This window comes from Drosophila busckii, chromosome 3L, assembly GCF_011750605.1.
Source record: "Drosophila busckii strain San Diego stock center, stock number 13000-0081.31 chromosome 3L, ASM1175060v1, whole genome shotgun sequence".
Lineage (NCBI taxonomy): Eukaryota > Metazoa > Arthropoda > Insecta > Diptera > Drosophilidae > Drosophila > Drosophila busckii.
The window spans coordinates 12,137,094-12,146,434 of record NC_046606.1 but is presented as its reverse complement, the minus strand read 5'-3'; the positions used below and the strand labels follow the sequence as shown (position 1 = coordinate 12,146,434).

General features: G+C 39.2%; 3 protein-coding genes across 4 annotated transcripts; 2 read left to right on the top strand and 1 right to left on the bottom strand.

The window, feature by feature from the left end:
• The first annotated feature begins 1,150 nt into the window (after positions 1–1,150).
• On the top strand, positions 1,151–2,835 carry LOC108601120 (gustatory receptor for sugar taste 64f). Its single transcript, XM_017989040.1, has 6 exons — positions 1,151–1,248; positions 1,304–1,386; positions 1,440–1,892; positions 1,946–2,217; positions 2,264–2,418; positions 2,473–2,835. The coding sequence occupies exons 1-6, from the start codon at positions 1,151–1,153 to the stop codon at positions 2,816–2,818; spliced, it is 1,407 nt and encodes a 468-aa protein (XP_017844529.1). The 3' UTR covers positions 2,819–2,835.
• An 8-nt stretch (positions 2,836–2,843) lies between these two features.
• On the bottom strand, positions 2,844–5,371 carry LOC108598399 (protein prune homolog 2). Its single transcript, XM_017985022.1, has 4 exons — positions 5,233–5,371; positions 3,957–5,174; positions 3,791–3,901; positions 2,844–3,736 (listed from the first exon to the last, which is right to left on the bottom strand). Exons 1-4 carry the CDS (start codon positions 5,235–5,237, stop codon positions 3,616–3,618), a joined length of 1,455 nt encoding a protein of 484 aa, XP_017840511.1. The 5' UTR covers positions 5,238–5,371; the 3' UTR covers positions 2,844–3,615.
• Positions 5,372–5,691: 320 nt separating this feature from the next.
• On the top strand, positions 5,692–8,973 carry LOC108600958 (ADP-ribosylation factor 1). Of its 2 annotated transcripts, none has more exons than XM_017988810.2 (5): positions 5,692–5,788; positions 7,682–8,019; positions 8,088–8,197; positions 8,401–8,526; positions 8,788–8,973. In XM_017988810.2, the coding sequence occupies exons 2-5, from the start codon at positions 7,872–7,874 to the stop codon at positions 8,950–8,952; spliced, it is 549 nt and encodes a 182-aa protein (XP_017844299.1). In that variant the 5' UTR covers positions 5,692–5,788; positions 7,682–7,871; the 3' UTR covers positions 8,953–8,973. The 2 variants fall into 2 exon arrangements, with proteins under 2 accessions (XP_017844299.1, XP_017844298.1); XM_017988809.2 differs by lacking the exon at positions 5,692–5,788 and adding an exon at positions 6,146–6,241.
• Positions 8,974–9,341: the final 368 nt, after the last annotated feature.

Below are 9,341 nucleotides of genomic sequence, written 5' to 3'. Positions count from 1 at the left end.
TTGTTGGAAATCGTCTCGGTATTGTAAGTGGCCACACCTGTTTCGGCCACAACGCGAGCAGGCCAGACGCCGTTGCTATACAAAGCGCGTCCAACGAAGTTGTCGTAGCCCTGAGGATCAAAGCCACCCAGCACAGCGTCATCGGGAAAACTTAAAGTTTTGCTGCCGTCAATCCAAGTATCCATTCTGTCCCATGTTGCGCACTCGATGCCAAGCAGCAGCTGTGCCAAGACTAGCGCAACAATTGTTAAATGCTTAGCGGAATTCATGTTTCAAATCGATCGACAGTTAATTACAGAATGATACGATATGAACGTGTGCCGCAACAGTTTATATAGTGCGTTTGTTCAGTTATCAGGGTTGTAAATATTCTAAGGGTCTTCACTACGCCATGGGGAGTTACCTTAGCTTAGACCAATAACTGATTAGATAATTGCTTCGATTTGATTAATCATAATTTCAACACTTGATCAAATGTATTTTTCGACTCTTGAATACATTTATTTTTAGCTTCGTAGTTACTAATTAACTTTAAGCAACAGTTATCAAGTTCAAGTTCAATCTGTTCTTTAATCTTAAATTGAGCAAATAAAGTTTTTTTTATTAGAGCTTAGCGCTTTGCAGACTCTAGCTAGTTAAATATACAAAGATTTTGTTTACACATAACTCATACGCAGCGTTGGTTAAACAGAATTTATGTTCAACTATATAACTTTTTATTATTATTATTATTAATAAAATTGATATTTAACTTGAAGTAGTAAAGTCTGAATTATGACTTCTTAGCACTTCTTGAAATCACATAGGCAAATATTCCGCATACACATAACACATACGCCATGTTGACTCAGCTGCATTTATGTTTTACTATTTAACACGTTGCTGACATTTATTTATAATTTGTTGTTTACATAAACAAGCATGTGGCTTAGCTGTTGCCAAACTGATTTTGCTGAACTGGGCGAACCCAATTTAATGACTGTTATGACCAAGCAAAACCCACGTAAACAGCTTAGTTATAGTTTGTAGCCTGTTCACTGGCCTTTAATTATAGATAAGTGCAAAACAACAGGTGTTTTTTAATGGCAGGACACACGCGTTGTGAATTATTTGCCAGTCTTAGTTGACATTTGTCCTCGACGTGAGCAACATGAAGTTGCTGCCCAGCAATTTAGCGCGTAAGCTACGACGCTGGAAAAAGTTAAGAAAGTCGCCGCTGCAACGCAAATTGGATTTGCTGCATGAAAGGTGCAGCCAACAAAATTAATAATAATTAAGTTATTAATGTATAAATTAATTAAAGCGCACGCAAGCGCGCCTTTCAGCATATTTCAGCGGACTATGTGTTTGAAGCGCAAAAGGAGTTTGCAGACAATACGCTCACAAGTAAATGGAATAATCATATAATTAATTATAACTATAGCTTTTAATTTTGACAGCGCTGCGCGTAAAGCAACGTGAACCGTATCTAAACAATGGCAGCTTTCATGAAGCTGTTGGCAAGGTGCTGCTCACAGCTCAATGCTTTGCTATGATGCCAGTGCGTGGTGTAACCGCCAAGCATCCGAGCAGACTCAGCTTCAGCTGGCGGCATGTGCGCACCATTTGCTGTCTCATTTTTCTAATCTCCACGCTGTGCGATTTGGGCTTGACCATATACAAAGTTGTGCATGGCCCTATTAACTTTAACAACATTAAGCCTATAATATTCAAAAGCTCTACGCTTTTGGTTTGTCTTACAGCTTTGAACTTGGCGCGTAATTGGCCCAAGTTAATGCTACATTGGCGTGAGATTGAACAGGATTTGCCCGAGTATCATACACAGCAGCAAAAGTGTCGCATGGCTCATACTATCAATATGATTATGCTTATAGGCATGATGTTGTCATTTGGTTAGTGCGCTGCTCATATAAAAATATTGTATTTTATTTTATTATTATTACAGCGGAGCATTTGTTGAGTATGATTTCGGCTATAAATTATTCATTCTACTGCAATGCTACGGACGATCCTGTGCGCAACTTTTTTATGCTAACCAACGATCATATCTTTTATGTTTTCAACTATGCAGCGCCGCTGGCTATTTGGGCCAAGCTGCAAAATGTTTATGCCACCTTTATATGGAACTATATGAATATATTTGTTATGGTTGTGAGCGTTGGACTGGCCTCAATTTTTCGACAGCTAAATGAAAATTTGCGCATCTTTAAAGGCATGGTAAGCATATATATTATATAAAAGATTATTTTAATTTAATTATTAGCATCTGCCGCCTTCGTATTGGTCGGAGCGTCGCATACAATATCGCAATATATGCACACTGTGTGGCAAAATGGACACCGCTATATCCTTAATTACAATGGTTAGCTTCAGCAACAATCTTTACTTTATATGCGTGCAGCTGCTGCGCAGTCTTAAGTAAGTTTACACTGGTTAAACAGTTGTTAAATTTAATTAGAAATTTATTTGCAGCCCCATGCCTTCGGTGGCGCATGCTGTCTACTTTTATTTCTCGCTCAGCTATCTGATTGGTCGCACTCTGGCCGTATCCTTGTATGCAGCCAGTGTGCATGATGAGTCGCGTCGCTCGCTGCGTTTTCTGCGGCTTGTGCCCAAGGACGCTTGGTGTCCGGAAGCCAAGCGCTTTGCTGAGGAAATCAGCAGCGATTTGGTTGCCTTAAGTGGCATGAAGTTCTTTTATCTAACACGCAAGCTCGTGCTAAGTGTTGCCGGCACAATTGTTACTTACGAACTGGTGCTTATACAATTCCATGAGGATCAGGATTTGTGGGATTGTGAGGCGAGTGGAAATTCGTAAAAATTGTTAATAAATAAAAGTCGTATTTTGCATTTTATTATTATCAATTGAAGCAATAAGGGAAACCAACAAAGTATCGCTTCTTAATATCAATTCGGTTACAATACTAAACTATACAGCTACGTGAATTTCATGTGGTAGAGTATGCGTGTAGATCTAAATATCAAATGTTTCACTTACATTATGTATCGTATGTATAAGCTAAAACAGCTACTCATGATTAATATGTTTGTGTATATGTGTGTCTGTGTGTGTGCAAACACCTACGTACGACTGGCATGGGGTCTCAGGTGCAAAAGCTGCACACTAAAAAAATTTTCAGCTAAATATTTGTTTCTTAGTTTCTTTAAATTCAGTTACAATATTCATTTTTTTTCGCTACGACAAAGAAGGTAACATGTACGGAAGTCTGGTGGTTTCTTGTTGCATGATAAACATTGTTAAATATTATGAAAATTAGGCTACAACAATATAGGAAATTAAACTGATAGATGTACATGTTGCATTAGCTATTAAAACTAATCTTGTTCGATGTACGCAGCTCTTCTTAGTTTACAAAAGCAATGAGTATGTGTGAGTTACGCAAATAGATAATACATAAATTATCACAAAGATTTGAGATCTTAAATTAAAGCATAGCGACAGAGTAAGCATTAGCAATAGAGTTAGACAGCGAGATAGATAGAGCTAGAGATTTAGCATTTACATTTAGGAATGACAAAACTTAAATGCAACCTGAACTAAATAATAATGCTGTTTAAATATATATGTATGTAAAGTATATGTTTTGTTCAGATTCAATGTCGCTTGGCATCGTATTGCTTAACCTTTTCGGGTATGGCTGCCTTCTCAACAGCCACATGCAGACCCAACTCCTCTAGAGATTTAACATAAATCAGCTTGCGCCAGAATTTTGTGCTGTAAGTAAAGACAATAAGCTTAAGTAAAACAATTATTAAGCAGCTTACTTACCTCACAAATGGGCGCGCCATCCAAACTAAAGATTTAATCCAAAATGTAGGATGCACCAAGTACATATGTTTCAGACTCTTACGCAGGCGTCTATCCAACAATTGATAGCAACTACAAAATTAAATAATATATAAAATTGTCATTTTTTTTTTAAACAACTACGCACCGCTTGAGCCAGGGAAACGGCGGCACATTGCGTCTGTTGGAGCCGCCATGCAAATAGATAAGCACATAGTCATCTGTAACCAGCTGCTCCAGTGTCTTGACCACATACAGAAAAAGATTGTCCATAACATAGCTATAGTCTGCACGTGATTTATCCGGCAAGTGGCAAGCACAAAATATAACTATAGCATTTTGGCCACCAGCCTTGAGATAACCACCATGGGATAGCACACGTTTATAGGGCTCTATGACGCGCATATCAATCTCACGCGTGCGTCCATCGGGCAACGTTATCTTTTGCCAATTGCGTGAATCACGACGCTCCTCGTCTGCTGTATACTGCGGCAGCTCTGAGTTACCCGCTGCTGTAGCTGCGCCCGCATGTGGCGTTGGTGTTATTGCCATGCCAAAGTCATCCAGATCGTCGTCATTGTCAGGCAGCAGCTCAGGGCCTTCGCATTCATCGTCATCGTCCTCGCCATCAAGGCCATCGATAATCGAACTCGACGGACTCAGCGAGGCCAGATTGTGCTCTATATCCTCATCGTCGTCAAAGCTATGATTCGATATGGAGTCCAGGCTCGAGATATCCTCGCCAGCTACACCACTACGCTTTGTCTTACGCTGCGTCTTGTTGTTTGCATTGGGCAGCAACGAAACCGACTGAAAATTCGACTCGACCGCAGCCAAATACTGCGACACATCCGCATCTGACTCACTGCTTAGTAAGTCGGGACTGTTGGCACGCAGCAGACTTAACTTGGCATCTTGCGGCTTGACACGCGTATTGTTTTGTTGATTCAGCGTATTGCGCATTGCTTCGTTAGTTGATTGCTCTGTGCGTGGCACAACGTCAGGAAAGTTGTTGCGTTTGCCCAGAAATGGCTCTGAGTCAGAGTCGGTGTTTGTGGGCGACATGAGCGGATGACTGTTGGCCAGCGTGCGTTCAGTTATTTGCCGTTGTGGCAATGTCTCCACCGGCAGCAGTATCTCTGGTCGAATTATGCGATTGTCCATTGTCGTTGATGAGCTCTCATTTTCGTTGGCCTCCTGCTCGCTCTCGCGCTCTTGCTCAGGCTCACTAATGTTGGCCTTGTTTGCCATTTGGGCACTGGCGCGCTCATCGGCCAGCGGTGAGACGCCCGTGGAGTCTGTCGGTGTCTCAGAGATGTCCATTTTGCTCTCGGACTGTGAAGATTCCGATTCCGCGTAGTGGCAACTAAAACGACCATCGATTAGTCATCGTCTTTGTCATTGTTTCTTACAACTATACTCACCTCATATTTTTTGCAGCGTTGTGTAAACTCTTAGCAAGGTCTTAGCAATATTCAAACCCCCATATTTGAATCATTTATTTTATGCATTCTTGGAATTTACCATTTTCAACTATTTTATTGTTTTGTTTGCTTCTTTTTGTTTTAGTCAGTTGCGGGATGACAGTGTGTTGCAACAAAGTTAATAACACCAGTGCTACTGTTGAAAATTATTCTGAAAAATTGTTTTTATTTTTAGCTTAACAACTCTTAAAATTTATGATAATAGTCAAATTGAAGCATATACAGCTGTCTATATTAATTTTAATTAAATAATTCAGTTGTGTTTTTGTAGTTTTAAATTCAACGACCTAGCAAAGACTCACACCTAAGTTGGCAGCTCCACGAAACGTGGCAGAGTGCCGCTAAAAATTCACCAATACCATATTGATGAGTTGCAGTTTTTTCAACGGCAAGTGTATTCGGTCAAGTTTTATTACGCTCTGTGATTTTTGACATTTCCAAGCAGAAATTTATAAAATTTCTGCTCAAAATTGTGTGCATTTGATTCGATTTGTTGGTGCGTATGGATTTTCAATCACGTTTGTTCTTCGTTTGCTGTAAAACATCGCATATCTATGAAAATCTGTTAGCGTTTCAACTTTCTATTGTAGAAAATGCTGCCGCAGCGAATGTCGTGTGAAACGATGGCGATGAGAGTAGTAACGTAATCGAGTCCATAGCAATCGAAATATCGTGCGCGTTAACGATTCTATTGCTGTTCTATTGCTCCATATTGTTTTCTTTTATTTATTTCTAAGCCACAACAATGCACATGCAACGTAATTATATAACAAATCGTTATATTTACGACATAGCTTGTGACAAGTAATCAATAGTTACACTTACGCTCGAATCGATTATAACTATCGTTAGCAGCGCTGTCATCGCCAGCTTGTACATTCTTCGCCATCGGTTTGGCAGCAGAAAATTTAATCAAAGGAAAAGTTACAAAAAAGTAGCTTAGAAAACGGTAAATAATAAGTGCAAAGTGCAGTTAACAAATCGCTGACGGTTAGTCAATGTACAAAGTGCAAAGCATACAAGTATTTTAATTGTAAATTAACGAAACAAGGATTGCCGCTGTTTGACGAACGCAAAAGAAAAAAAAAAGCATACGTCGCCGTCATCATTTCTTGGTACTCATACAAAGACAGTTTCACATACACACCGACACACTCATACAAAGCAACTGCATAGGGCTGTCTCAAATGTGTGTGTGAGTGCGCGATTGCGCTAGCTGTGGATTAATTTGCTATGCCAACAAAGAAAATTTTGAGTACAACAATGTACGCAAATATTCAAGTGCATTTAAACGCATCTTATGTGCCTTTATACGCTAATTTTAAACACAATATAATTACAATTTAACACACAAAACTAGCTTCAAAGGCAACCCTAAGAGTTCAAATGTGTGCGTTTTGCGTGTGTGTTGGTGATTGTGCTAGTGTGTGTAGGGTGTTGCTGTGGCGGCATATAGAAGTTGCTACGTGTAGTTTTCATTTTTCTTATACATTTGCAGCGTACTTAATAAGTATATTTTTTTAATTATTAGGATTTTGGCAATATACGCTGTTGAAATAGCGTGTGGAGTTGTTTATGGTTGGCAACGCTAGAGCTAACATTGTTGCCTGATTGCTAATTGTTGTTGTTGTGGCTCAAATCAATTAAACATTCAATTGAACTGTATATGAAAGCGGTCGGCTATGTATGTGTATGGCCAGGCACTCGCATAGATACATATGTATATGTACATACATACGCTAGTTAAAGCCTGACAGCCGCTGCTTAAACTTTACCTACGGGAGGGGCTGACTCACCCACAGATTTTTTTTTGTTAAACGACGCCTGCCCGGCGGCGACTCATGCTCTTTGCCTTGCTGGGAAAAAAACAACAAATTAATCTACAATTCTAGCCTATGTCCGCCTTTAATTTGTATTTATTTTGTATGTATATAATACATAGTATGAGTCGGCATACCAAATTAAAAAATCAATATCTTATCAGTGGGCCGCACATCAGGGTTAAAGCGCATCAATGTCGCTTTGACCCCCTTAAAAGTATTTTTTTTGCGTTTAGGCCCAGCTTTTTATTAAATTTCGTCTTGTCAATGAACTTCTTTGCATTTTTGCTTCACTTTCTCGTTTTAATTAATATTTTTGTTATAATGTTTCCGGTTTACTCATCGCTCATTCAACACGTCAGCTAATAGCTTTAATGATGCAAACTGGCCTAAACAGTCTGCAATTGGCAAGCGGGCTAAAACTAAACTTCATTGCTGTATCAAATTGTATTAAGAGTCAGTCGCCTTAGGAGGGTTGTGCCTACCATATGTTAACCGTTAATTGCATTAAGCCAATTTATTTTTCTCTGTATTTACAACATATCTTTCTGTCTTTATGTTTCTTGCAGTTTCTCCAAGTCGACAGCACACAAATCCTCAAAGAGTTGCATATTAAGAGCATTTGCAACTCGGATTTGAACTTGTATTAGAATTCCACACACACAAAAAAACAAGCAAAAATCAATACTAGCATTAAATTTATTAACAATAAGCACTGCTGTTCTCCACATTTGAAAGACAAGTAAAACCAGCAGCAACATGGGAAACGTATTTGCGAATCTATTCAAAGGACTCTTTGGCAAAAAGGAAATGAGAATATTGATGGTCGGTTTGGACGCCGCTGGTAAAACCACAATTCTGTACAAACTCAAATTAGGCGAAATTGTTACAACGATACCTACCATTGGTGAGTTTGAAACGAAATAATGATTAATATTGTATTATATACTAAAATCGTAACTTTTTATTGCGCAGGTTTCAATGTGGAGACTGTAGAATACAAGAATATTAGCTTTACAGTGTGGGATGTGGGCGGCCAAGATAAAATTCGTCCATTGTGGAGGCATTACTTCCAGAACACACAAGTACGTTCCAAATCGACATAACGATAAACAAATTGAATTACACCAGATGATGTTAACAACTTGTAATGATCTTTTGTGATTATTCAAAGTTTATTTTGTTTCAAGACGGGACTGATGTTCAAGCATAGAGAACTCTTATCTTTGCTCTACATAGGCAACTTTATTAACATAGCGTTTCTATTTATCTTTATGCTCTATAACAGGGTCTTATCTTCGTCGTTGACAGCAATGACAGGGAGCGTATCGGTGAGGCGAGAGAAGAATTGATGCGCATGCTGGCCGAGGATGAGCTTAGAGATGCAGTGTTACTAATTTTCGCCAACAAACAGGTGCGTAGTTGCTGCTAACGAACCTTATCGATCGATCGATGCTGTAAGCATTGCGAATCGATTGCACAACATATCAGGGACAGAGAGCGGCCACCAGACTTTGAAGCGTAATTTCATTTTTCTGAGTGCACGTGCTGAGGCTGATAAGCAAGCAGTCCGCAAGGTGTGCTCGCTCCATAGATAAGCAAGAGCAAGAAAATCACGTTAAGTAACTAACCAACGGTAACTAACTTTGCTTTCGTTTTTTTTTTCGTTTTATAGGATCTGCCAAATGCAATGAATGCGGCTGAAATCACCGATAAGCTTGGCTTGCACTCACTCAGAAACCGCAACTGGTATATACAGGCGACGTGTGCAACTAGCGGCGATGGACTTTATGAAGGACTCGATTGGTTGTCCAATCAGCTGAAGAATGCTAATCGCTAAAATAAACTACAACAATAACAACAACCAACATCAACAACAGCAACAACAACAACCACAAAAAACAAAATAATTATACACTAACTTTGATTTATATAAAAAAGCAAAGCAGCAAAAACTTTCTACAACAACCAGACATAACGGCATCATATTGTGGGTAATAAGAAGAACAACTACTCCAACAACATCGTCTAGTGTTCATTTGTGGGTTCTATGCATTTCTATTTTTCCAAACTATAAAACGTAAAGCAGCCGCGCGCGCGCTCTCTCTCGCTTATTTCGAGAATTTATAGTAGAATCGCAAAAGAGAAACACACACACATACACACATAGACTCAACACGATTTTTTCAAAGCAGCATCAAGCATATAAATGAACGCTATGATTTAATT

Bases quoted from the DNA above. Each gene is read 5' to 3' on its own strand.
- LOC108601120 (XM_017989040.1), top strand. From the start codon at position 1,151: ATGAAGTTGCTGCCCAGCAATTTAGCGCGTAAGCTACGACGCTGGAAA. The intron at 1,893-1,945 runs GTTAGTGCGCTG...TTATTATTACAG, and splicing joins AGGCATGATGTTGTCATTTG to CGGAGCATTTGTTGAGTATG. The intron at 2,218-2,263 runs GTAAGCATATAT...TTTAATTATTAG, and splicing joins TGCGCATCTTTAAAGGCATG to CATCTGCCGCCTTCGTATTG.
- LOC108598399 (XM_017985022.1), bottom strand. The intron at 3,902-3,956 runs GTGCGTAGTTGT...TTAATTTTGTAG, and splicing joins CCGTTTCCCTGGCTCAAGCG to TTGCTATCAATTGTTGGATA. The intron at 3,737-3,790 runs GTAAGTAAGCTG...CTTTACTTACAG, and splicing joins ATGGCGCGCCCATTTGTGAG to CACAAAATTCTGGCGCAAGC.
- LOC108600958 (XM_017988810.2), top strand. From the start codon at position 7,872: ATGGGAAACGTATTTGCGAATCTATTCAAAGGACTCTTTGGCAAAAAG. The intron at 8,020-8,087 runs GTGAGTTTGAAA...TTTATTGCGCAG, and splicing joins TACAACGATACCTACCATTG to GTTTCAATGTGGAGACTGTA. The intron at 8,198-8,400 runs GTACGTTCCAAA...GCTCTATAACAG, and splicing joins ATTACTTCCAGAACACACAA to GGTCTTATCTTCGTCGTTGA.